The sequence below is a fragment of the Oncorhynchus mykiss genome, chromosome 13 (assembly GCF_057628025.1).
Source record: "Oncorhynchus mykiss isolate SJ-2025 chromosome 13, ASM5762802v1, whole genome shotgun sequence".
Classification (NCBI taxonomy): Eukaryota; Metazoa; Chordata; class Actinopteri; order Salmoniformes; family Salmonidae; genus Oncorhynchus; species Oncorhynchus mykiss.
Window position 1 is genome coordinate 70,066,321 of NC_143034.1, and position 26,550 is coordinate 70,092,870.

General features: G+C 40.9%; 3 protein-coding genes across 8 annotated transcripts in view; 1 reads left to right on the forward strand and 2 right to left on the reverse strand.

Moving 5' to 3' along the window:
* Window positions 1-202: 202 nt before the first annotated feature.
* On the reverse strand, window positions 203-6,639 carry LOC110487040 (B-cell receptor CD22). Of its 6 annotated transcripts, none has more exons than XM_021558941.3 (11): window positions 6,333-6,639; window positions 4,171-4,533; window positions 3,820-3,969; window positions 3,469-3,735; window positions 3,062-3,173; window positions 2,917-2,962; window positions 2,205-2,338; window positions 2,065-2,109; window positions 1,923-1,964; window positions 1,613-1,672; window positions 203-1,290 (listed from the first exon to the last, which is right to left on the reverse strand). In XM_021558941.3, the coding sequence occupies exons 1-11, from the start codon at window positions 6,394-6,396 to the stop codon at window positions 1,284-1,286; spliced, it is 1,290 nt and encodes a 429-aa protein (XP_021414616.3). In that variant the 5' UTR covers window positions 6,397-6,639; the 3' UTR covers window positions 203-1,283. The 6 variants fall into 6 exon arrangements, with proteins under 6 accessions (XP_021414616.3, XP_036797703.2, XP_036797706.2 ...); XM_036941808.2 differs by having other exon boundaries at window positions 3,820-4,065; XM_036941811.2 differs by having other exon boundaries at window positions 4,171-4,546; window positions 6,333-6,590.
* Window positions 6,640-9,369: 2,730 nt separating this feature from the next.
* Window positions 9,370-11,555, forward strand: LOC110487048 (neuropeptide B-like). Its single transcript, XM_090197368.1, has 2 exons — window positions 9,370-10,760; window positions 11,186-11,555. Exons 1-2 carry the CDS (start codon window positions 10,497-10,499, stop codon window positions 11,312-11,314), a joined length of 393 nt encoding a protein of 130 aa, XP_090053494.1. The 5' UTR covers window positions 9,370-10,496; the 3' UTR covers window positions 11,315-11,555.
* A 165-nt stretch (window positions 11,556-11,720) lies between these two features.
* LOC110487033 (guanine nucleotide-binding protein G(o) subunit alpha) overlaps window positions 11,721-26,550 on the reverse strand; it is a 33,407-nt gene continuing 18,577 nt past the window's right edge. Inside the window, exons 7-10 of the mRNA XM_090197367.1 lie at window positions 23,224-23,353; window positions 22,843-22,914; window positions 18,767-18,854; window positions 11,721-12,108 (exon numbers count right to left, since the gene is read on the reverse strand). Coding sequence (XP_090053493.1) covers window positions 11,918-12,108; window positions 18,767-18,854; window positions 22,843-22,914; window positions 23,224-23,353 — 481 coding nt within the window. The 3' untranslated portion in view covers window positions 11,721-11,917. The remainder of the gene's footprint in view (window positions 12,109-18,766; window positions 18,855-22,842; window positions 22,915-23,223; window positions 23,354-26,550) is intronic.

Here is a 26,550-nt window from a genome sequence, read left to right on the forward strand (position 1 = left end):
CATTTTTACTTAAGACTGTAAAGTATAATGGCTAAGGATAGCTATAAAGTACATACAATGAAATTAAAGTACTTTTTTCTGCAGTGGGCTAAATCAGGGCCACAGTGTTTCTTGGTAGTCTTAAACAAATCTACTTTGAAACAGAAGTATATACATCACACACATGGTTATGGGCTTAAAAAAAGAAGACACCTGTACCATGTCACATAGAGTTTAAATTTATTCAATTTTGCATCCCAAGTTGACACTTTATATACATCATAGAAGACTGAAATATAACCAAATCGTCTTTAAATAGAACACCGGATATAATGTTTAAAATTATGAAATTAGAAAAAATATTTACATTCTCATTCTACCAATGAGGGTGCTTTTGGTCGTTTGACTGCAGGAAAGGGTTTTCAAAATAAATGTCAAATGCATTGCCAGATGCATATGACTAGGTGAAATACATTGAAAAAGTAAACCAAAAGAAACAATGTCTCTAAATATTGGAGTCTTTATTCTTATGGAATATTTAAATGATTGGACTGCAGATATCCAAGGTGGCCATCTGCATTGTCTCAGGTGTACTGCAGATATCGTACTCTCTTCCTCTGTTCACAGCTGTGAGTTCATTCATCATGCAAAGGCTCTGTTCTGACCTCTAGTGGAGTCTAATAGATCCTCAGGGTCCATTGTGTGAGGTTCACCATCTCAACTTGCCTGACGACACAAGGTAACTGAAATCTTCAGCCGTTCTGTTTGCTACGTACTTCAGTCAGACAGACGCAGCTGAAGTCAGAATTAGGTCATCAGCAATTGGATAATCTCTAACCAATCAGAGTATCAAAGCCAATGAAGAATTTTAAAAGCGCCTTTGAGGGCTTCCACCATTTTAATGTAATCAACTGGATGAGACTTCCAACATTTATTGGCTGATCCCTCCTGGTGGCCATGTTGGAGTCATGTCCAACCGGGTCATCAGGAGGGATCAGCCAACCTGAAGAAGAAAATTAACTACTTCAAAATGAAGATAGCCTAAATGGTGCTGCACATGCTGTCACAGACGCTATGTCACAGATAAAAAGATGAGTCCTCTATCAATGCGCTTTACCCACGTGTGTACTGGCTCTGGCCCAACCCATCAGTTTCTGGGACCAATCCGAGTGGTTAGAATGTGTTTGCATTCTAGAAATTGTCAGGAAGGTACTCCGATCCAGACTCGGAAGACACTAACATCTGTGGGCGTGGCATAGCGGTTGGCCGGAGCAAGGACTTTGGTTAGCCAGGCAACATCTCAACTACTGCCTGAAACCAAAATAAAGTATTTTGGGTCAATGTACACTGTAAAACACAGATTAGATTTTTACTTCTGAAAATATCTGCCTTACGTTTATGGTAATAGAACTGCATGATCATAATGTTTTGTTTTATTTTAAAACACCAAGGCAAAGACTATGCTTACACAGGCAGCCCAATTCTGATCTTTTCACATCAGATCTTTTTCAGAGCTGATCTGATCTGCTTGGTAAAAAAAAAAAAAATTTGTGAAGAGAAAAAAACATCAGAATTTGGGCTGCCTGTCTAAACGCAGCCAAAGTGACACAAAGTCTTAGTTGAGATGTGTTACCTGAACACAGTGCTGTAGATGACTGGGTCATCCTGGGCCTGTTTCCCCCTAGGAGTGGGTCTACAAACAGGAACACAGTCATTATCATGGTTGTGGAATTCTATTGTTGTTACCATTATCTTTTACATTCTAATTGTTATTATTCAAATCATTGTTGATAAAGACTGGTTTATACTAGGTCTAAAAACATGGCTGTAGACCGTTAGAATATGAAGAAGTGTCGTTGGTAAAACTACATTCCCTTTATACGCAGGCCTGTCATTGCGACGGTCATTGTCCTTGTTGCAGAGAGGATATAACTGGTTGGTACCTGGATACTACACTGTAGAGGTCCTCCTTGGCTTGTTGCTCCCTGAACATGTGGAAACAGAAACATATTGTTATTGGTTATCACAAAAAAATCTAAATAAAATGTTCATATTAAGTGTATTTCTTTAAAGTAGCTGTCTTACCATATAGAGCTGTAGAGGGCCGTAGTTTCCTCGTTCTGCTGTTCTCTAACAGAGGACGTGAACACAAACACAGTGCAGTTGGTTAAGGTAACATCACCCATTGATTTGTGTATTGTTTAATCAATTATCACTTTACTTACATGTTTGCCCTTTGCTTGGTGTTGGTGTGCACTGTTGTATAGCTGACATCTTCCTGTTGCGATGGTTCCTCCTCTCTCCACTCTTCTGTCAGACTACAGTCTGATGTGAGGCTGGTTACATGCACTTCTGTGGTCTAGACACAGTGAGATAGAGACAGAGAAAATACTGGCAGTGAACAGCAGAACTTTCTGCACAATAGTTAAAAAATATCTGGGCAAAACAAAGTTCAGCTACGATATTTCCACTTCCTTATTGTAAATGATCACACTTTCACATCAATTTCCTCTGTGAATCTGCCAGTACACTTGCTCCTACCCACACACAGACATATACAATTACAGTCTATACTGGTTGCAGGATTTTCTGCTTGTGTCTCACCACGAACATTGTGGGTGTTTTTGTGGTGAAGACTGCATAAATAGTGACTGCCTGCATTTTGTTCTGTACATGTGATAGCTGTGGCACACTGTGCTGCAACTGCATTGGGTTCAAACATTGACCCTGCATGACTATCATCACAATTAGTTTGAGGATAAGGATGTAAGAATTATTGTTTGGTTGCAACACAAAAGCACAAATATGACATACGTGCATAGCCCAAAACAAATAGCTGGAACAAATAGCTGGGAACAAATAGCTGGGAACAAATAGCTGGGAACACATGGCTGGGAACACATAGTTGGTAACAAACGGTTTAAAACATATTGTCACCTGTGTGTTCTCTTCTGTGTGTGGTTTTGGTGCTGTAGTCTTTTTCCTGGGGACACACAAATAGGCAGCATGATTTTGACTCATTTAGAATGCATAGTAAATCAGCTAAAAATATGAATTGGAGGAAATAGTGGGTAAAACGTACCTGTGAGCAACAAGATGCCAAGCAACCATAGGCACAATGATAATCATTGGCACAACAGCAAGAACTGCAATAAGTACCGTGAGTGTCACAGCTACCATCCCCTTTGCATGATCTGCATATGAACACAAAAGCATTATCATTTAAAATACATTTAAATAATTTAGCAGACGCTCTTGTCCAAAGTGATTTACAATCAGTGCATTCATCTTAAGATATCTAGGTGAGACAACCACATATCACAGTCATAGTAAACACATTTTTCCTCAATAAAGAAGTTATAAGAAAAGTCAGTGCTATTAGGAAAAGACAAGTGCATTTGTTTTTGCATTTAAGTTGTTCAGATTTCTGATTGTTGGAATTGTTACTCTTTGTAACCCGTTGTGGTTACAACATGTTATTGTACTTACCTTTGACTTTCAGTGATAGAATAGTGGAATTCTGTCTTCCATGCTTATTGCTGACGACACAGAAGTATTTCCCACTATTACCAGTGAGAGTAACATTAAACTGTAGCTCAGCCTGATATACCATTTCCAGACAACTGTCTCCATCTATTTTAAACCAAGTGTAGTTCAATGTTGGGTTAGCATTGCTGCTGCAGGTCAAAGTAACATCACTACCCTCCAAAACTTCAGACGACGGCCAGACTGAGACTGAGGTATTCCTAGGGCCATCTGAAAGAGATCAGACAGGTATTCCTCCATCAGTGACTTTTTAGAAAACAGTGTTACTTGTTGATAAAACCTTCCTTTACTCACATTCAACATTGACCCTGATAACCCCAGAAAGTGGTCTGTTGTAATGCTTTGGCGAACATGAGTAGTTTCCAGAGTCTTGAAAGGATATGTCACGGAGGTAAAGAGTTGAGGACTCCTCTTGCAGGGGTTTTCTGTTCTTGAACCACATAACTGCAGATGAACAGTTGTACATACAGGTCAGATTCACACAATCCCCTTCTTTTATTGGTTCGCCTACTTTGGGTGTTGTCATCGAAATGAACAACTCTAAAAGTGGAGAAAAAACAACTGTAAATGTCCTAATCTATTGACAATGCAATGGTGACCTAAGAACATTTCACTTTTGAAGCAAAGGATGGAAAACAGACTTACCAGAAACATTCACGTTTGTAGCGTTCTTTCCCGTCCAATTGCCGTTGTTAGTTTCAAATCTGAATGCATATTCTCCACTGTCTCTCTGCTCTACTTGGTGGATTTGCAAAGAACAATTATGAACTTTGTTACCAACGTACTCAAATTTGGTGCTGGATTGAGTTCTATTATTACTCTCAGTGATGAAAGGGCCATCAAAAAACTGTTTCCTCCCTTGACTCCACATGACTTTTTCCACTGTTAGGTTCTTGTTATCAAGCTTCTCAGGATAGTGAAATGTGCATGAAATGACAACAGAAGAGCCTCTTACTGCACAGATCTCTTTCGGTTGATATGCCACAAGCCAGTCGGTGCACAAAACCCCTGAAACAAAGATCTATGTTTTATTGATTTACACTATGTATTTATGGCATCTTGCCAAATTATTCATACTCCTTGAATTGCTTCACATTTTTTTTGTGCTACAAAGTGGGATGAAAATTGATTTAATTGTCACTTTTTGGTCAACAATATACTCAAAGAAATGGAAGAAAAATTCAATCATTTTTTAAAGATGAATAAAAATGTCATAACTAAAATATAATTGTTGCATTAGTATTCCGCCCCTTTGTTCAAGTTCAGATTGAGTCAAATTTGGCTAAACAAATCACGTAATAAGTTACATGGACTCACTCTGAGTGAAAAAATAGGGGTTGACATGATTTTTGAATGACTAACCCTTCCTCTGTCCCAATGCATACAACATCTGTAAGGTCCCTCAGGCAAGTATTGAATTTCAAGCACAGATTCAGCTACAAAGACCAGGGAGCCTTTGGAAAGCCTCATACAGAATGGCAGTGATTGGTAACAATAAATCAGACATTGAATATATCTTTAAGCATGGTCAAGTTAATCATTATGCTGTGGATGATGTTATAAACCACCCAGACACAACAAAGATAGAGTCGTCCTTCTGAACTGAGCTGCAGGACAGGAAGGAAACTTTTCAGGGATGTTACCATGAGGCCATTTTGTATTTATTTATTATTTTACCTTTATTTAACTAGGCAAGTCAGTTAAGAACAAGTTCTTATTTTCAATGACGGCCTAGCACAGTGGGTTAACTGTGGGTTAACTGCCTGTTCAGGGCAGAACGACAGAACAACAGCTCGGGGATTTGAACTTCTGGTTACTAGTCCAACGCTCTAACCAATAGGCTACCCTGCCGCCCCATTGGTGACAGTTACAGAACTTGCAGAATTAGGAAAATAATAATTGGCTAATATTTCACAATCCAGGTGGCTAAAGCTCTGAGAGACTGACCCAAGAAGACACATAGTTGTAATTACTGTCAAACGTGTTTATAACATGTATTGACTCAAGGAGATTAACACTTATGCAACAGCTATATTTGTTATTTAATTTATATGAATAAAATAAATTCCACTTTGACATTACATGTTATTTTGTTTAGATTGTTGACAAAAAAAGGTTCAATAAAATAAATGTTAATCCCGCTTTGTAATACCAATCCAAGGGGTATGAATACTTTTTCAAGGCACTGTATTTAGACAGTGAAGCTCTATACCAGCATTTGGGTTTGAGATCAAATGTTTTATGTGAGGTGACAATACAGAATGTCGCCTTTCATCTGAAGGTATTTTCCTATATATATTTGACCATTTAGAAATGAATGCACTTCATGTATCTAGTCCCCCCGTTTTAAGGTGTCAAGTATTTGGACAAATTAACTTATAGTGCAATATTGTATAATTTTGTAGTCACTTTTTCTTATCTAGACTTTTATTGAAAATAAGAATAGACTATGTTTCTGAACACTTCTACATAAATGTGGATACTACCATGATTACGGATAATAAATATCATACCCCCAAGACATGCTAACCCTTACAATAACCGGGAAGGTTAGCATTTTTGGAGTGGTATGATATTTATGCGTCTGTAACTGTCTCATTCATCATTATTCACGATTCTTTCAGGACTATCCGTAATCCTGGTAGCATCCACATTAATGTAAACGTGTTTAGAAACATATTCTATTCTTATTTACAATAAAAGTGACTCCAACATGACACAATACATTGTATACCACTAATTATACATGATACATATAATACATGACTTCCTAGTGTTTATTTTTTTATTTCCTTTGTCGTTCTTACCTGGCAAAATGAGTAGAGCCAGAGCTATTTCCATGCAGATGGGTTGTGTCAGCCCAACACTCATCTCTGTAGCCAAACAGCAATCTCTCTAAGGTCCTTCACTTGAGCCGGAGTTCTTAATATAGCAGTCAGAAATGCAGAGTGAACCTCAGTCATCTAGTTTAAAACACAGACGTTTTGTGTCAATGCATTTTGGGGCTTGGAGTTACTCATCAGAAGCTGCCCTGCAACTGTCTTTGCAAGTGTCATCAAAACGTCTGTGTGTATCAGCAAGCTAATGAGCTGAGTGAGAGTCCTGTTGACATCAGAGACACTCTCTGCAACCAAATCAGGTCATTTTACCACAGGCACAACGGAAAGTATTCATACCCCTTGACTTCTTACACATTTTGTTTTGTTACAGCTTGAATTCAAAATGGATTCAATTAGATTGTTTAGTCACCCATCTACACACAATAACCTATAATGACAAAGTGAAAACATTTATTTAGAAATTGTTGCTCATTTATTGTAAATTAAATACAGAAATGTCTAATTAACATAAGTATTCACACCCCATAGTCAATACATGTTAGAATCACCTACAGCTGTGAGTCTTTCTGGTAAGTCTCTAAGAGTTTGCACACCTGAATTGCACAACATTTGCACATTATTCTTTTAAAAATTATTCAAGCTCTGTCAAATTGGTTGTTGATCATTGCTAGACAGCAGTTTTCAAGTCTTGTCACAGATTTTCAAGCCGAGTTAAGTCAGGAACATTCAATGTTGTCTTGGTAAGCAATAATGGTGTATCTTTGGCCTTGTGTTTAGGTTGTTGTCCTGCTGAAAGGTGAATTTGTCTCCCAGTGTCTGTTGGAAAGCAGACTCAACCAGGTTTTCCTCTAGGATTTTGCCTATTCTGGTTCTTTTTATCCTATCAAAATCCCTAGTCCTTGCCGATGACAAACATATCCATAACATGATGCAGCTACCACCATGCTCGAATATGAAGAGTGTTACTCAGTGATGTGTTGTATTGGATTTGTCCCAAACATAACATTTTGTATGCAGGACATAACGTTAATTTCTTCGGCACATTTGTTGCAGTTGTACTTTAGTGCCTTATTGCAAACGGGATGCATGATTTGGAATATTTGTATTATGTACAGACTTCCTTCTTTTCACTCTGTCATTTATGTGAGTATTGTGGAGGAAGTACAATGTTGTTGATCCATCCTCAGTTTTCACCGATCACAGCCATTGAACTGTAACTTTTATTTAGGAAGGATGCCTGTATCTTTGTAGTGACTGGGTGTATTGATACACCATCCAAAGTGTAATTAATAACTTCACCATACTCAAAGGGATATTCAATGTCTACTTATTTTTTGTGCCCTTGTGTGCCTTTCTCTGGGAGGCATTGGAAAACCTTGCTTTGTGGTTGAATCTGTTTGAAATTCACTGCTCAACTAAGGGACCTTACAGATAATTGTATGTGTGGGGTACAGTCATAAAATAAATAACGTTAAACATTATTATTGCAGAGTGAGTCCATGCAACAGAAGGCTTGCCATACAAAAGGAGTTGAATACTTATTGAAACAAGACATTTGAGCTTTTAATTTGTAATTCATTTGTAATTAACTTTGACATGATGGGGTATTGTGTGTAGGCTAGTGACACAAAACCTCAGTCAATTTAACACAACAAGATGTGGAAAAAGTCAAGCGGTGTGAATACTTTCTGAAGGCACTGTAAGTCATTTCCACTTATACTATATGTTAGCCATGAACAGAGAGACCTGTGGAGGTTGAGGGCGTTGACCCAGATTGTACCATCAGCTCAGTGCAAAAAAGTAGGCCTGCCAATCACAACTTCTGCTGCGGTCCAGACCAAATAAGGAGAATATTGTTACACTGAAGTGATTGTGTGTGGTGTTGTACATTGTCCACATGGTGGCAGACTACTGTGTTTGACTCACATTTCCAGAAGTAAATTATTCCCAAATATATGCGTTATTCCACACAGAAGATGTATAGAATAAACCAACTATATGAACATGCACCATACATTTGTGAAACCTAAAATTAATATTAGTCAAAACAGAGAATAGTTTATACTACAATTGAAAAAACTCAAACTGAGAAATCTATTTTTTTTTAAGGTTTACTGTAGGCTAGGTAGGCTATATGCTAAACTTCACAGTGGGTTTCCAATAAAATAAAAACATAACATTAATAAAAACACTGCTCAAAAAAATAAAGGGAACACTTAAACAACACAACGTAACTCTAAGTCAATCACCCTTCTGTGAAATCAAAGACTGATTGACAATACATTTCACATGCTGTTGTGCAAATGGAATAGACAACAGGTGGAAATTATAGGCATTTAGCAAGACACCCCCAATAAAGGAGTGGTTCTGCAGGTGGGGACCACAGACCACTTCTCAGTTCCTATGCTTCCTGGCTGATGTTTTGGTCACTTTTGAATGCTGGCGGTGCTTTCACTCTAGTGGTAGCATGAGACATAGTCTACAACCCACACAAGTGGCTCAGGTAGTGCAGCTCATCCAGGATGGCACATCAATGTGAGATGTGGCAAGAAGGTTTCCTGTGTCTGTCAGCGTAGTGTCCAGAGCAGGCCAGTACATCAGGAGACGTGGAGGCGGCCGTAGGAGGGTAACAACCCAGCAGCAGGACCGCTACCTCCGCCTTTGTGCGAGGAGGAGCACTGCCAGAGCCCTGCAAAATGAACTCCAGCAGGCCACAAATGTGCATGTGTCTGCTCAAACGGTCAGAAACAGACTCCATGGGGGTGGTATGAGGGCCCGACGTCCACAGGTGGGGATTGTGCTTACAGCCCAACACCATGCAGGACATTTGGCATTTGCCAGAGAACACCAAGATTGGCTAATTCGCCACTGGCGCCCTGTGCTCTTCACAGATGAAAGCAAGTTCACACTGAGCACATGTGACAGTCTGGAGACGCTGTGGAGAACGTTCTGCTGCCTGCAACATCCTCCAGCATGACCGGTTTGGCGGTGGGTCAGTCATGGTGTGGGGTGGCATTTCTTTGGGGGGCCGCACAGCCTTCCATGTGCTCGCCAGAGGTAGCCTGACTGCATTAGGTACCGAGATGAGATCCTCAGACCCCTTGTGAGACCATATGCTGGTGCGGTTGGCCCTGGGTTCCTCCTAATGCGAGACAATGCTAGACCTCATGTGGCTGGAGTGTGTCAGCAGTTCCTGCAAGAGGAAGGCATTGATGAAATGGACTTGCCCGCCCGTTCCCCAGACCTGAATCCAATTGAGCACATCTGGGACATCATGTCTCGCTCCATCCACCAATGCCACGTTGCACCACAGACGGTCCACGAGTTGGCGGATGCTTTAGTCCAGGTCTGGGAGGAGATCCCTCAGGAGACTATACGCCACCTCATCAGGAGCATGCCCAGGCGTTGTAGGGAGGTCATACAGGCACGTGGAGGCCACACACACTACTGAGCCTCATTTTGACTTGTTTTAAGGACATTACATCAAAGTTGGATCAGCCTGTAGTGTGGTTTTCCACTTTAATTTTGAGTGACTCCAAATCCAGACCTCCATGGGTTGATACATTTGATTTCCATTGATAATTTTTGTGTGATTTTGTTGTCAGCACATTCAACTATGTAAAGAAAAACGTATTTAATAAGAATATTTCATTCATTCATATCTAGGATGTGTTATTTTAGTGTTCCCTTTATTTTTTGAGCAGTGTATATAGGAAACTTGAGCAGCATTGTGAATTGTAAACCTTGTAAATCGTCAGAAAATTAAAGTGGTTAAAGTGTTTTGATGTGTGCAGAACCTGACGTTACTACTCTTCAGCAGTTTTATAAACAAATAGATTCGCTTAATCTAAATTAAACGTCAGATCATGTCTGACACCATACCCCCCTTCAGACTCCACAAGCCTACGTCCCTGGCTCTCCAACGCGTAAAACGGATCAATCCACACAAGATTCTATCAAGCGAATATGAATCACCCACTCTATCGTAGCCTAGTTGACGAAATGTAAATACGATCACGAGGTCACTATATAAGAGAGGACAGTAAGAAAAAAACATATACCAAGTTGTCATTGGGGTGAAGTTATAGGGAGAAAGGAGCGCAAGAACGAGAACTTCACACAGTGTTCGACATGGAGAGGTCCGTTAAACTTGCTTTAGTAATTGTAGCTATTTCCATGCTGGTTTCTAGCAACCCAACCGAAGCATGGTACAAGCAAGTTTCCGGCCCAAGCTACTACTCGGTGGGCAGAGCATCGGGTTTGCTGTCCGGGATCCGGAGATCACCATATGTTAGGAGGTCCGAGACCGATTCGGTGGCGGACAGCGGAGAGTCTACGGTGAACAGCATCCTCTCGGAACCGAGCAGTCGACTGAATTCGGTCCTTAAATCTATGGTAAGAGGCTATATTTTACATTACTTATGTCCAATTGAGCAATGCGCACCAATGGGTAAAAGTGCTTAAAGGTGCGTAAAAGTTAAACATTGCTCAGGGCACAAGAATAAAAGTAGTTCAATTATGTTTTTTTTGGTAGACTACTTTTATATTTCCAACTGTTTTGACACCCTGAAACTGGATCATCATGAAGGAGCTGTCCATTCAGCACCAGCGCACCACCAAGTAGCCTACAGCCTCTTTATACAGTCAAGTTTGGACTAGATTAGAAAAGGACATATTACAATCAGTTTAAAGTCAAATTGTTATTTTCAAAATCCACATTTTGGGGAAATTAATCTCAAACAGCCACAGGTCTTGAACATCAACGAACTTTCTCGTTAATGTTGCATTATGTTGATTAAAATGTCTTGTTTTTTTCCCAGGCTATTTGTATCAAAGATATCACACCGAATCTGCAGAGCTGCGAACTTGTTCAGGATGGCTCAAGGTTATTTCAATGTAAAGCAGACGTGTTCGTATCGCTCGACTCATTGGACTGTGTGGAAGCATGATCAGCACCGCGAACGTGGATGGACTGATAATGTTCGATGGAAGCGAATGTTTCTCATTTTCACAAATATGGCACAAATGTTGTGAGAATGTCTGTTTTAGCGTACTGTCATGCGCAGTCTGACTACTACTTCCCCTAACGGGTAATACCCGTCTGTTAAATCATATTATGTCATGCATAGCAATGTACATATGTATTCATTTCTTTGTTGAATGAATAAATACATCTTATATTGCACTCAAATGATTTTGCCCTATAGGTCTAAATTAATCCTGCTTCACACATTTGTACAATTCTCACCCAGACACCTATTTGTATGTAAATGTTTTAAGACATTTTTAATGCAAACCACTCAAGCTTGGCATACATCTGCCACTATCTTAAAATAATTACCAAAGACAAGTAAGGCCTGTACATTATTTTATTGAATTAAAACAAAATGTCAACACCAACATGATTATTGAAAAAAAATCCAAATGAGGAATGTCCATCTATATTAGTAAATATTACCTATATTAAATTATATAAAAACAAATATCCATCAATAAAATCTAGAAAGTGTCTTTAAAGGCACTGATGCAGTCAAATGCACCCAGGTCAGGTCTTATAGCAACGAGACCGCCTCCAAGTTCTCCTTGACGATGGTGTCCATGACGACGTGGAAGACCACCCGTACGTTGTGTGTGTCCGTGGCGGTGGTGTAGTGGTGGAAGACAAGCTTGTTGGGGGTCCTGTTGCAGGCCACAAACATGCCAGTGATGTGACGCGAGGCAGCATCCACGTCCCTGTCGGCTCCTGTATAAGGGGACGTAGCAGAGAAGTCCCCTCAGTTGAGTGACATATACCCAATTGAGTTAAGTATACGAGTTGAATTTCAAGTTCAATCTCCCACAACTGCCTGATGGGCTGGCCCATGTTTAAGTGAATTTAGTTTTTTTGTGCTGTGATCATTTGGCTAATGAAGGGGGCCTCAAAAAAATTAAAAGCTGGTGTTACAAATTCTCTGGCAAATATATTTTCTCAGTCCACCCCTGTCCATCTCCATAGGCTTGTAGCTTATTCCATATCATCATCAACTCCATCACACGATTACAAAGACTGACTCTGGTACAAGAGTGCTGTAAGGAAACATGTTTAGTAGCAATCATGCGTCCTAAAAATGAAAAACGGTGAATGTCTGCTGAGCCTTGCTCCTAGATGTATTTTTATAAAGGACTCACAGTATTAGTTAGGTGTGTACATGTTTCAGAATCATGGACAAATTTAAAGGTTTGAAAAAATCCAGTGTCTGGAGATAAATGTCTCATTTAGGCATGATGAACTGAAACTCAGTGAACAAGTGAAATTATGTTCCGTGACAAGTTCACACAAAACAACTTGGTTTTTATAGAGTGGAAAAACAGAGAGAGAACAACCCCTGCAGCTCAACTGAATCACCTCCATTTTAATTACCACACGTCCAGTTCTGAGGGATGAGAGTGAAATATATAAGACTGTTACAGAGCCCTTAGGACCAGAGAGGCTGTGTATAAGTGAGGTGTTATCGGTCTGCCATGATAACCCCCCAGGCAAGACATTCTGGCTCCTGAGTGGCTGTGTCTGAAATGGTGTCGTATAGACCTCTGTTCAGAAGTAGTGCACCATGTAGAGAATAGGGTGCACTTTAAACCCCAGCCATTGTCTTGTACCTTGATACTCCCATTGGGAATGCTATGAGTAGGAGTCCCCTCATGCTGCAGGGGAAAGTGCAGTAGTTCCAGTCTAAAGAATGTGGCAGCGTAAACCGGAATGTGGATTCTGGATGTATGTTGGAGGGGGATTCCCATAGAAAACACAGTAACACAGGAATGCCTGCAAAGAAGGGATTCTCCATATGGAGAAACCAGTCCCAGCTTTAAAATGACATGCAGCCTATAGCCTTTCTAAACACTATATAAATGTAGAACGTATGTCATGCTCTATAAAGGGTTCATACAAGTGGCATAACTGTGTGACAACCACCAATGTCAAATATACCATAACCCACTGTTAAATATTACAAACCTGTGCTTTATAAAAGGGTGGCATAAGCACAGCTTAATAAATCATTCAATTGAGGCTTCACAAAGCATTTATAACATTGTCATGCATCTTGGTAGAGCATTGCAATGTCAGGATAGTGGGTTTGATTCCCAGGACCAGCCATATGTTCAAATGTATGCACGCATGACTAAGTCCCTTTGGATAAAAACGTCTCAATGGCAAAATTATTATATTTCACTAAAACACTTCTAGGACGGCCCAACCGTTTTCCCTCTTCGGTGCATAGCCGATATTGACCTCGACATTTCGCAAAATGACACAGGCTCTAAAGTCCTGTCATGCACAGAAAATGTTAGTAAAGCTTTTTAAAACCATTTCAAATTTGCCTAATTATGATTTTTTTTTGTCTTTCCAAATTCCGCAATTTTTTCCTGGTTTTCCCCTTGTTTTCTTCTCACACTTTAATACAAAAACACTGAACTGCTTAAAACAATGCTTAAACCGAATCAGGGGGTACATTGAGCTCTAAAATATAGAATCATAAAACCAGACATATACAGTGCCTTCGGAAAGTATTCAGACCCCTTGACTTTCCACATTTTGCTAGGTTACATCTTTATTCAAAAATGTATTCAAGTGTTTTTCCCCCTGATCAACACACACAGACAAACCAAAACAGGATTTTAGAAATGTTTGCTAACACTCCCACTGTCTGCCGAATTCTTTTCTCTTGTTTTATTTAATAGGGTTTTGGCACCTCTGAACACTCCTCATTATCACCTTCTATGCAAGCATCCACTCACACACACACACACATCCCATTGTTACTTAGATATATATTACTTTATTTAATAAATATGTTCGTTATTTCTGTCATAAAGTTGGCCTGTTGGGGGAGATTTATGACCCCAATAAATACCTTTCCCCTTTTTCCCCTCTCTACCGATGTGACTATTGAAAATCCCTTTGTTAACAGAGTCTGGGAACATCAAATGGTGGGAAACGGAACCCTATTTGGGTAAACTAACCAGTTGAAAATATGCGTTGGTACTTAATGAATATGATGTCAGATCAGTTGGCGTCAGACATTATTACTGATGATAGTTTGTCGTCCTATCTTGGAAAGTCTACACATTCTAGTTATCAGATTCACATGGAATTGTTGTGCAATTTAAATGTTTAAATATGAAATGTAATTTTAGCTCCTAAGTGAGAGAAATGGTTTTCATGAGTGAACTATGCCCAACTCAGTGGCCCATGTGAACAGACATCGGTTGTAAACTATGAAACACGGCCCTCTCCCCCAACCCTATATAAGCCCCTTCACGAAAATGTAACTTCCTGTTCCAAGGACGTGGACTTGTGGTCCCCGCGTTAAAAAGAAGGTCACCTACAGAACTAAGCCAACATCAGCGTGAGCTCTGGTTGAACGACAAGAACATAACGAAATTAGCATCGAATTTCAACGTGAAGATGACGGTCAACACACCGAAAGGATGAAATTCGACTATACCAGCCAGAATATAGCATGAGCTTAAAAGTATGGCAACTTGGTATGAACTTTGAACTCTTATTCACTAGAGAAGTGATACCCTCTCCGTCCGCTAAACGTGGGCTAGGAGAGGATGGACAGAGTATCCATTCACCACTAGACATTCTTCAGAGGATCAGAGAACCATGCTGGACCACCCCGCCTTCTATCTACGACCAATCTACCGAAGCACAGCTCAGAGTAAATATTGATTGCATTTTCCTTTTTCAAATGGGTGGTTATTTAGAATGCATAAGACACTGTATTTACGATAGCATAGCTGCCTACGGCCCGATAGAGACATAGCTTCTCCCTTTGTTCTTTAGTCTTCCCGCTCTTTCACTCAAACCCAACACCCTTTCTTTGTGTAACCAGCCGTCGTATCCGTTCCTTCCGCTAGGGACGTTTTCCTTGACATAATTTGCAATCAATGTATGATCAATTCTGTGTAGATGTAATTCTGTGTGATTTAGGTATTTAGTAAATAAATAATTAAACCACATTTTGTATTGCTGATTCAACTTGTTAGCCAGGGTTCGTGAAGATAACCAATCATTTACAACTTTCAGATTAAACTAAATAAAGTGATGATTAAATTGACTGCTATTGAGGTAAAAGATTACCAGGTCTTTAAGAGTTTATTCGGAAGATAACAGCTCTAAACATTATTTCTTGGTGCCCCAACATTCTAGTTAATTACATTTACCTGATTAGCTTAATCAGGTAATATTAATTACAGAGAAATTATTTTAAAGAATAGCATGTCAATATCACTTAATCCGGCATAGCCAAAGACACAACATTTCTTTATCTCCCCATCGTCTCCCTCTGTTACAGGGTACGAGCCAGTTCGTAACAGGTGTGACGCGACAAGCTTGGCACACCTGTATTTGGGATGTTGCTCCCACTCTTCTCTGCAGATCCTCTTCAGCTCTGTCGGGTTGGATGGGGAGCTTTGCTACACAGCTATTTTCAGATCTCTCCAGAGATGTTCGATGGGATTCAAGTCTGGGCTTTGGCTGTGCAACTCAAGGACATTGAGACTTGTCTCGAAGCCATTACTGCATTGTCTTGGCTGTGTGCTTAGGCTCGTTGGAAGGTGAACCTTGGCCCAAGTCTGAGGTCCTGAGCGCTCTGGAGAAGGATTTCATTAAGGATCTCTGTACTTTGCTCCGTTCATCCATGCCTCGATCCTGACTAGTTTCCCAGTCCCTGCCGCTGATAAACAATCCCACAGTATGACGCTGCCACCACCATGCTTCACCGTAGGGATAGTGCCAGGTTTCCTCCAGACGTGACGCTTGGCATTCAGGCCAAAGAGTTCAATATTTGTTTCATCAGACCAGAGAATCTTGTTTCTCATGCCTTTTGGCTAACTCCCAAGTGATTTTTACTGAGGAGTGGCTGCCGTCTGGCCACTACCATAAAGGCCTAATTGGTGGAGTTCTGCAGATGTGGTTGTCCTTCTGGAATCTTCTCCCATCTCCACAGAGTAACTCTGGAGCAACTCTGGAGCTCTGTCAGTGTAACCATCGGGTTCTTGGTCACCTCCCTGGCCAAGGCCCTTCTCCCGATTGCTCAGTTTGGCTGGGCAGTCAGTTTTAGAAAGAGGTGGTTCAAATGTTCCATTTAAAAAAAATGGAGACCACTGTGCTCTTGGGGACCTTTAAATGGTGCAGAAATTTTTTGGTTCCCTTCCCCAGATCTGTGCCGCGACGCAATCCTGTCTTAGAGCTCTACGAACAAGTCCTTCAAACTCATGGCTAGGATTTGCTCTGACATGAACTGTCAACTGTGGGACCTTATATAGACAGGTGTGTGCCTTTAACTCATGTCCAATGAATTTAATTTACTGGTCTACAATCAAGTTGTAGAAACATCAAGGATGATCAATGGAAACAGGATGGACCTGAGCTCAATTTCAAGTCTCATAGTAAAGGATCTGAACATTTGTGTAAATAGTTATATTCATTTTTAAAAGAATGTGCAAACATTTCTAAAAATCTGTTTTGCTTTGTCATTATGGGGTATTGTGTGTGGATTGATGAGGAATATATTTATTTTAATCCAGTTTAGAATAAGGCTGTAACATAAAATGTGGAATAAGTCTACTTTCAAATGCACTGAATAGCCACCAGGATCCATATTGACCATACAGTTGAAGTCGGAAGTTTACATACACTTAGGTTGAAGTCATTAAAACTCATTTTTCAACCACTCCACAAATTTCTTGTTAATTAACAAACTATAGTTTTGGCAAGTCGGTTAGGACATCTACTTCATGCATGACAAGTAATTTTTCCAACAATTGTATACAGACAGATTATTTCGCTGTGTCACAATTAAAGTGGGTCACACTAGGTTGACTGTGCCTTTAAACAGCTTGGAAAATTCCCCGAAATGATGTCATGGCTTTAGAAGCTTCGGACAGGCTAATTGACATCATTTGAGTCAATTGGAGGTGTACCTGTGGATGTATTTCAAGGCCTACCTTCAAACTCAGTGCCTCTTTGCTTGACATCATGGGAAAATCAAAAGAAATCAGCCAAGACCTCAAAAATACCTGAAGGTACCACGTTCATTTGTACAAACAATAGTATGGAAGTATAATCACCATGGGACCACACAGCCGTCATAACGCTCAGGAAGGCGACGCGTTCTGTCTCCTAGAGATGAACGTTCTTTGGTGCGAAAAGTGCAAATTAATCCCAGAACAGCAAAGGACCTTGTGAAGATGCTGGAGGAAATGGGTACAAAAGCATCTATATCCACAGTAAAATGAGTCCTATATCACCATAACCTAGAAGGCCACTCAGCAAGGAAGAAGCCACTGCTCCAAAACCGCCATAAAAAAGCCAGACTACGGTTTGCAACTGCACACGAGAACAGAGATCGTACTTTTTGGAGAAATGTCCTCTGGTCTGATGAAACAAAAATAGAACTGTTTGGCCATAATGACCCTCGTTATGTTTGGAGGAAAAAGGGGGAGGCTTGCAAGCCGAAGAACACCATCCCAACCGTGAAGCATGGGGGTGGCAGCATCATGTTGTGGGAGTGCTTTGCTGCAGGAGGGACTCTTGCACTTCACAAAATAGATGGCATCATGACGAAGAAAAAATGTGGATATATTGAAGCAAGACATCAGTCAGGAAGTTAAAGCTTGGTCGCAAATGGGTCTTCCAAATGGACAATGACCCCAAGCATACTTCCAAAGTTGTGGCAAAATGGCTTTAGGACAACAAAGTCAAGGTATTGGAGAGGCCATCACAAAGCCCTGACCTCAATCCCATAGAAAATGTGTGGGCAGAACTGAAAAAGTGTGTGCGAGCAAGGAGGCCTACAAACCTGACTCAGTTACACCAGCTCTGTCAGGAGGAATGGGCCAAAATTCACCCAACTTATTATGGAAAGCTTGTGGAAGGCTACCCAAAACGTTTGGTAGCAATGCTACCAAATACTAATTGAGTGTATGTAATCTTCTGACCCACTGGGAATGTGATATAAGAAAAAAAGCTGAAATAAATAATTATATTGTTATTCTGACATGTCACATTCTTAAAATAAAGTGGTAATCCTAACTGACCTAAGACAGGGAATTTTTACCAGGATTAAATGTCAGGAATTGTGAAAACTGAGTTTAAATGTATTTGGCTAAGGTGTATGCAAACTTCAACTGTACCCGAAGAATACACACGTGAAGAGAGGTAATTTTATTCTCTTCACAGCTTTATCTAAAAGCAATGGTGTTCGCTAAATCAGCAGAGGAATAAAACAGATTTGCATTATTCCTAAAATAATCAGGCATAATTTTTGACAAGTACATTTCCACATGTTTTTGGATTGACTGACTTGGACAACAGCAAAAACTAACTACAATTGATACCAATATTATTATTTTACCTTTGTAACTAGGGAAGTAGAGTCGCAAATGCCTTCCTGAGTTTAAGATCTTCTCCTGGAAGAGGTCACTTTTGTTCATTAACAGAATCTGAAAAAGATTTGATGACAATACAAAAATATATCATTCTGATAGACTAGAGCTTAATTGCACAAGCATAAATAGCTAAATCAATGTCAACATTTGAACAATTTCTGAGGACAAAGATAATAAAATCAATACAGCTGCATTTCTAAAAGTAAACCTTTTAACACTATCCCATACATTCCTTCTACTGTGTCACTCCTGACCTATACCAACTCACACTATCCCATACATTCCTTCTACTGTGTCACTCCTGACCTATACCAACTCACACTATCCCATACATTCCTTCTACTGTGTCACTCCTGACCTATACCAACTCACATGACACACAATATCTTCCTAGAAGAGAACCAAAAACACTGATATAGTTTTTCAATTCAGGGTCCACAGCTGGTGTCAAACCTGTGAAAAGCACAGTAACAAATAAACAGTGCATTCAGAAAGTATTCAGACCTCTTCCCCTTTTCCACCGTTACGTTAAAGCCTTATTCTAAAAGGATTTGAAAAAGGTTTTATCCTCCATCTACACACTACCCCATAATGACAAACTGAACAGGTTTAGAAATGTTTACATATTTATAAAAAGAAAAACAAGATATGTTAAAGTATTCAGAGCCTTTGCTATGAGACTCGAAATTGAGCTCAGGTGCATCCTGTTTCCATTGATCATCCTTGAGGTGTTTCTACAACTTGATTGGAGTCCACCTGTGGTAAATTCAATTGATTGGGCATGATTTAGAAAGGCACACTGTCTGTCTTTATAAAAGGTACCACAGTTGACAGTTCAAGTCAGAGCAAAAGCCAAGCCATGAGGTCGAAGACAGAATTGTGTTGAGGTACAGATCTAGGGAAGGGTACCAAAACATTTCTGCAGCATTGAAGGTCCCCAAGAACAGTGGCCTCCATCATTCTTAAATGGAAGAAGTTAGGAACCACCAAGACTGTTCCTAGAGCTGGCCGCCCGGCCAAACTGAGCAATCAGGCGAGGAGGGCCTTGGTCAGGGAGGTGACCGAGAACCCGTTGGTCATTCTGACAGAGCTCCAGAGTTCCTTTGTGGAGATGGGAGAACCTTCCAGAAGAGCAATCATCTCTGCACCACTCCGCAATGAGGCCTTTATGGTAGAGTGGCCAGCCGGAAGCCACTCCTCAGTGACAGATCCTCTGGTCTGATGAACCAAGATTGAACTATTTGGCCTGAATACCAAGCATCATGTCTGGAGAAAACCTAGCACCATCCCTACGTGAATCATGGTTGTGGCAGAATCATGCTGTGAGGATGTTTTTCAGTGGCAGGGACTGGGAGACTAGTCAGGATCGAGGGAAAGATGAACAGATCAAAGTACAGAGATCCTTGATCAAATCCTGAGCGCTCTGGAGCAGGTTCTCAGACTGGGGCCAAGGTTCACCTTTCAACAGGACAACGAGCCTAAGCACACAGCCAAGACAACGCATGAGTGGCTTCGGGACAAGTCTGAATGTTCTTGAGTGGCCCAGCCAGAGCCTGGACTTGAACCCGATTGAACATCTCTGGAAAGACCTGAAAATAGCTGTGCAGCGACGCTCCCCATCCAACCTGACAAAGCTTGAGAGGATCTGCAGAGAATAAATGGGAGAAACTCCCCAAATGCAGGTGTGTAAAGCTTGCAGAGTCATACACAAGAAGATTGGAGGCTGTGATCACTGCCAAAGGTGCTTAAACAAAGTCCTGAGTAAAGGGTCTGAATACTTATGTAAATGTGATTTCAGTTTATTTTTAATACATTTGAAAAAAATTATAAAAACAGTTTTTGCTTTCTCATTATGGGGTAGTGTGTGTTGATTGATGTGGGGGGAAAAACAACAATTGAATCAATTTTAGAGTAAGGCTGTAATGTATCAAAATGTGGAAAAAGGGGACTGAATACTTTCCAAATGCACATCATTAGCTTGTAAGAGAGAAAGAGATACCAGTAACATAACCTAAAAAGGTGAAAGACAAGAGAAATTAGTTGGGAGGTTGTCTGTTGTAGGGCATGGCCAGACACCAAAAATAAGACTTTACTGAGTTACAGTTCATAAGGAAATCAGTCAATTGAAAAGCCTTCATTAGGCCCAAATCTATGGATTTCACATGTGCATCTGTTGGTCACAGATACCATAAAAAAATGTGGGCGTGGATCAGAAAACCAGTCAGTATCTGGTGTGAGCACCATTTGCCTCAAGCAGAGTTACAAATCTCCTATACATAGAGTGGATCAGGCTGTTGATTGCAGCTTGTGGAATGTTATCCCACTCCTCTTCAATGGCTGTGTAAAGTTGCTGGATATTGGCGGGAACTGGAACACGCTGTTGTACACATCAATCCACAGCATCCCAAACATGCTTAATGGGTGACATGTTTGAGTATGCAGGCCATGGAAGAACTGGGACATTTTCAGCTTCCAGGAATTTTGTACAGATCCTTGCAACATGGGGCCGCGCATCATCATGCAAACATGAGGTGAAACATGAGGTGATGGCGGCAGATGAATGGCACGACAATGGGCCTCAGGATCTCGTCATGGTATCTGTGCATTCAAATTGCCATCGATAAAATGCTATTTTCTTTGTTGTCTATAGCTTTTGCCTGCTCATACCATAAACCCACCACCACCATAGGGCACTGTTCACAACATTGACATCAGCAAAACGCTCGCCCACACAATGCCATACACGTGGTTTGCAGTTGTGAGGCTGGTTGGACGCACTGCCAAATTCTCTATAACGTTGGCGTTGGCTTGTGGTAGAAAAATGAACATTCAATACTCTGGCAACAGCTCTGGTGGACATTCCTGCCGTCAGCATGCCAATTGCACACTTGATCAAAACTTGAGACATCTGTGGCATCACGTTGTGTGACAAAACTGCACTTTTTAGAGTGGCCTTTTATTGTCCACAGCACAAGATGCACCTGTATAAAGATCATGCTGTTTAATCAGCTTCTTGGATATGCCACACCCGTAGATGGATTATCTCGGTAAAGGAGAAATACTCACTGTAAATACATTTGTACACAACATGAGAGAAAAGCTTTTTGTGCACATGGAACGTTTCTGGGATTTTTTATTTCAGTTCATGAAACTTGGGACCAACACTTTACATGTTGCCTTTATATTTTTGTTGAGTGTAATTAACGACAGAAAACTGATTATGACTCACACATCCACAGTCCAAACGTCTTTTAAAACCTTTTACAGTCTAAACGAGACAAATTAAAACAAGCTCGTTACACGCTTTTTATAAACAGTCCTCCCGGCCTCAGAGCTGAACTGAGATCACCTCAATTATGACCCTTGTGTGGTAATTGCCTGTGTCTGAGGCAATTAGAGGCAGTTGTGCCGCCTGCGGCTGGCTGGGCAGAGGTGGTTAGCAGGAGGCACTCTGGGGACTCCATGGGCTTTAATTACATCCACTGGGTTGCCCTCAGCAGGTCACAGCGTTGTGCTTTTATTTAACCTTTATTTATACAGCTCAGTCAATTAAACACCATGATGCGATGGTGACATGTTTGAACTGCTGTGGAAAGTTCAGAAGGAGCCGTGTCATGTGGAACAGAAAGGCCTCTCGGACGTGTAGAATAAGGAATCATGTCAGCTCCATATGTGATATGCCTGAACGTGGCCCTGGGCTCTGCCACACCGCATAGACAGCCCCAACATCAAGCACGTGACATTGGGAGTACAGGAAGATGTTTCCTCTAAAACCACATCATTTCTCCCCATAATTGAAATAAGGTAAGAATTGGGTGGTAGGCTAATCTGATGCTAGATCTGTCAACAAGGGCAACTTCTACCTGCAGCTGAATGTGGGTAACTGGAAGTGGCCAGAGGAGAAACCCTCACCTTGATTGAGTGTGTAATGGTTTTACTTAAGAGTGACAATGTTTGGGAAAGGCAATCTGTTCAGAGGACTGTGTTATGGCAGACATTTGTTAAGTAGGTGTTGTCAGACAATCTCCATGTGAAAACTTACCAATGAGGTACTTCTGAAAACTATGTTGGTGCAGATGGAGGTAAAGAGTTCAAGGCTCTCTTGTAGCCGGTTCTAAGAGGGAGAAAGAGAGAACAGAGAGATTTGAACAGAGCGAGCGAGACAGATAAAAGGGGGGGGGATGAAGAAAATCAATGATACTGGACATAAAAGATCTAAACAAAGTTTCACTCAATCTGTCAGCTTCAAATATTAGATGGTACCATACACAGCTTTAGGCCATTCTACTGGTTTGATACATTGTTCTGACGTAGAGAAGGTACTGTAGGGTACACAACATCCCCCTCTACTTTTTAATCAAAGCTGAGACTGAACAGCTCCAACTCCCTTACCTTCTGCTAAATGGTATCTACTATCTATTACCATAGAGCGATCCTCCGTCAGGGTCATGTCGTAGTCACTGAGCGCCACAACAAACAGCACGGCCCGGACACAGTCAAAGTAGCTGAGCCACTTCCTCCTCTTGGTCCGCTGGCCGCCCACATCATACATCCTGTAGGTAGGCAGACAGACAACTTTACTCACAACTTAGAGACATGAGGTGACAACACAAATTAACAGGCTACAGCTTCTGGTGTCAATCATTTCATTTCCAAAGACTTGTAAAATATGTACATCACCCTCCACGGGGGATATTGTAAGTTTGAGGTTGAAAAGGTTGAAAGCACTGAAGCAAAACACCATAAATAGTGTATGAACAATGGACAGACTTCATGAAGTGATGTAAAGCTGAAGAAAGATTTGACAGATTGGTACAGTCACTTGGGGAGAGAGTTATTGGCAGCAGTGGCCAGATGCAACATGTGGTAAGAAAACAACAACATTAAATAAATGTTGTTTAACAGAACTTCAATGTCACTAATTATATCCTGTGTCATCTTGAAATGTGATCAACATCAATGAAGCAAAATAACTTACAGATCCATTCAAATGCATGAAAATAGTTCAGAATGTTGAACATAATTGACTGGAAAACTAAACAATTACTTCACACCCGCCCATCACAAATGTTTCCAACTTCCACATTTCATTGATTTGTCCTTCTGTCCACACAAGGTGTCAGGCACAAGGGAAATTAGTTCCAAAATCAATGGGATTCTGGAAGACGCTGTCGTACACGTCAATCCAAAGCATCCCAAACATGCTCAATGGATGACATGTCTGGTGAGTACGCAGGCCATGGAAGAACTGGGACATTTCTCATCTTCCAGGAATTGTGTACAGATACTTGTGACATGGGGCTGTGCATTATCATGGCGAAACATGAGGTGGAGTTATGGCAAGACAATATCAGGATCTCGTCACAGTGTCTCTGTACATTCAAATTGCCATCGATAAAATGCAATTGTGTTCGTTATCCGTAGCTTACGTCTGTCCATACCATGAACCCACCACCACAGGGCACTATTCACAACGATGACATCAGCAAACCGCTCGCCCACATGACGCCATACATTTGGTCTGCGGTTGTGAGGCTGGCTGGACGTACTGCCAAATTCTCTGAACATTGAATTCTCTGGCAACAGCTTTGGGTGGACATTCCTGCAGTGAGCATGCCAATTGCACCCTTCCTCAAATGTTGAGACATCAGTGCCATTGAATTGTGACAAAACTGTACATTTTAAAGTGGCCTTTTATTGTCCCCAGCACAAGGTGGACCTGTGTAATGATCATTCTGTTTAATCAGCTTCTTGATATACCACACCTGTCAGGTGGATGGATTCTTTTGGCAAAGGAGAAACACTCACTAACAGGGATGTAAACAAATATGTGCACACAATGAGAAATAAGCTTTTTGTGCATATGGAACATTTCTGTGATCTATTTTTGTTCAGACTATATTACACCCAGCACCACCAGCAAACACTGAAGCACAGGAATAGGCCTACTGTACTCCAGTCTCTAGGGATTAACAACAAGATAGTAGCAGTCTGGTCCCTTATTGTACGTGCTGTAACCAACAACTGAGTATTGTCTAAAGCACATGGAGTAGGAGTAGAGCATTCTGGGTAAAACATTTAAACTCTCGAACTGGAAAAGTAGTATTCCATGTTGAATCCCTATGAAACTCAGGGTCTTGGTGACAAAGGTCATTGTGATAGTGACCAACCTGCATCTGATGGTCGCCAGGAGTGTGATTACACTACCCTTGTCAGATACTTTGTGTCTTTGGGGTCACATTTTGTTTTAAAACCGGGCAGTGCAAAGATAGCCTGGTCCCATACGGCATACAACTCTTCCATTGGTGTCATGTCATACAATGAACAAACACACAACACAGAGAGGAGTTAGCTAATTACTGGACTACCAGGCTACAGCAGCAATCCCTGAGATAAGTCATTGAGGTAGAGTATTTTTGGAACCATTACAAGACTGCTACATGACTGGGTCTCTGTCGTGATGAGAAAAAATAAAAGTTGACATTTAATGTTGCTGAAGTTCTGTTTCACAACCGACTGTATCCACGTCTAATACCTGGTAGTGTCATTGATCATGGTTCTACGTGGAATACACAAGAGTGGAGCTGAAGCATGATGCCATGACGTGTTCAGCAGGCTGGAGCACAATACAAGGAGAATCAGCACAAGGAGAATCAGCACAAGGAGAATCAGCACAAGGAGAATCAGCACAAGGAGAATCAGCAAGGAGAGAAGGGGTGTGGAGGGGATTTCGTGGCCATTAGGAGGAAACCTCTTGCTATTCCTTCTCTCTCAGAAGCACAGAGAGAGCGAGCGCATGAGTGAGGGACATCAATATCTCATAGGTCTGATTCATTCCTCAGTATGCCGCCTCCCTTGCAGCTGTGAGGGGGTGTCTGCTAGCACTCCTCAGGCACCCCTTGCTAAGTCGTGAGAAGGGCCAGATGGGGCCACCATGGGACATTGGAACCCAGAGAGTAGGGAAATCAGCAGGGCTGGTTTATAACCCAACCCCTTCCCACCCTGGAGATCAGCACGCTCCTTTTGTGTACCAAGACACTTTGGGAAAAGTGCAGTCCAACAAATGATTTTGATAATCAGAAGGCATACTCAACTGTTTACTACACTGAAACACTACATTTGTTTTTCAGTCAAACAGAAGCCCTGCTCTTGGTTTGCTATAAAGCTGAAGGATAGAGCTGGTGAAATGTAACCACTCAAGTTCATAGATGGAACTTGAGCTGCACAAATCCATCCCCACTTTTTTAAAATTGTTTTTCAATGGGCACACTCATTTTGCAAGCGGGGAATAATATTTCACCCCCGGCTCTACAGTACTCATTACAATGGCAAACTCCACCTTCACTGCCCACGTAGTTTGGCATCCCCTGGCTATTGTGAAACATTTGGCCACATTCATCATTCAATAAGACCAATTGAATAAGACAGAAAAACATTTGACTGTGAAGTTAGAGGCATTGATATTGCATGGAGATTTCAAGAAAGGTCATGCAGATGTAAGGGGATTTGATTTAAAAACGCATACATTTCATTATTGAAGAAATTAAACCGAGGGGGGTTTGGAAATTAGGGGTTTGGAAATTAGGGGTTTGGAAATTAGGGGTTTGGAAAAGTAAAAAGAAATACATGGTTCCATAGAAACACGAAACTAAACCTCTATCATCATATAAACTAGAATATTACCAATAGAGTACAAAAATTCCTTAATTTTCTTAGCTGCCTTCATCCATTTATGCAATTTTGTGCCCTT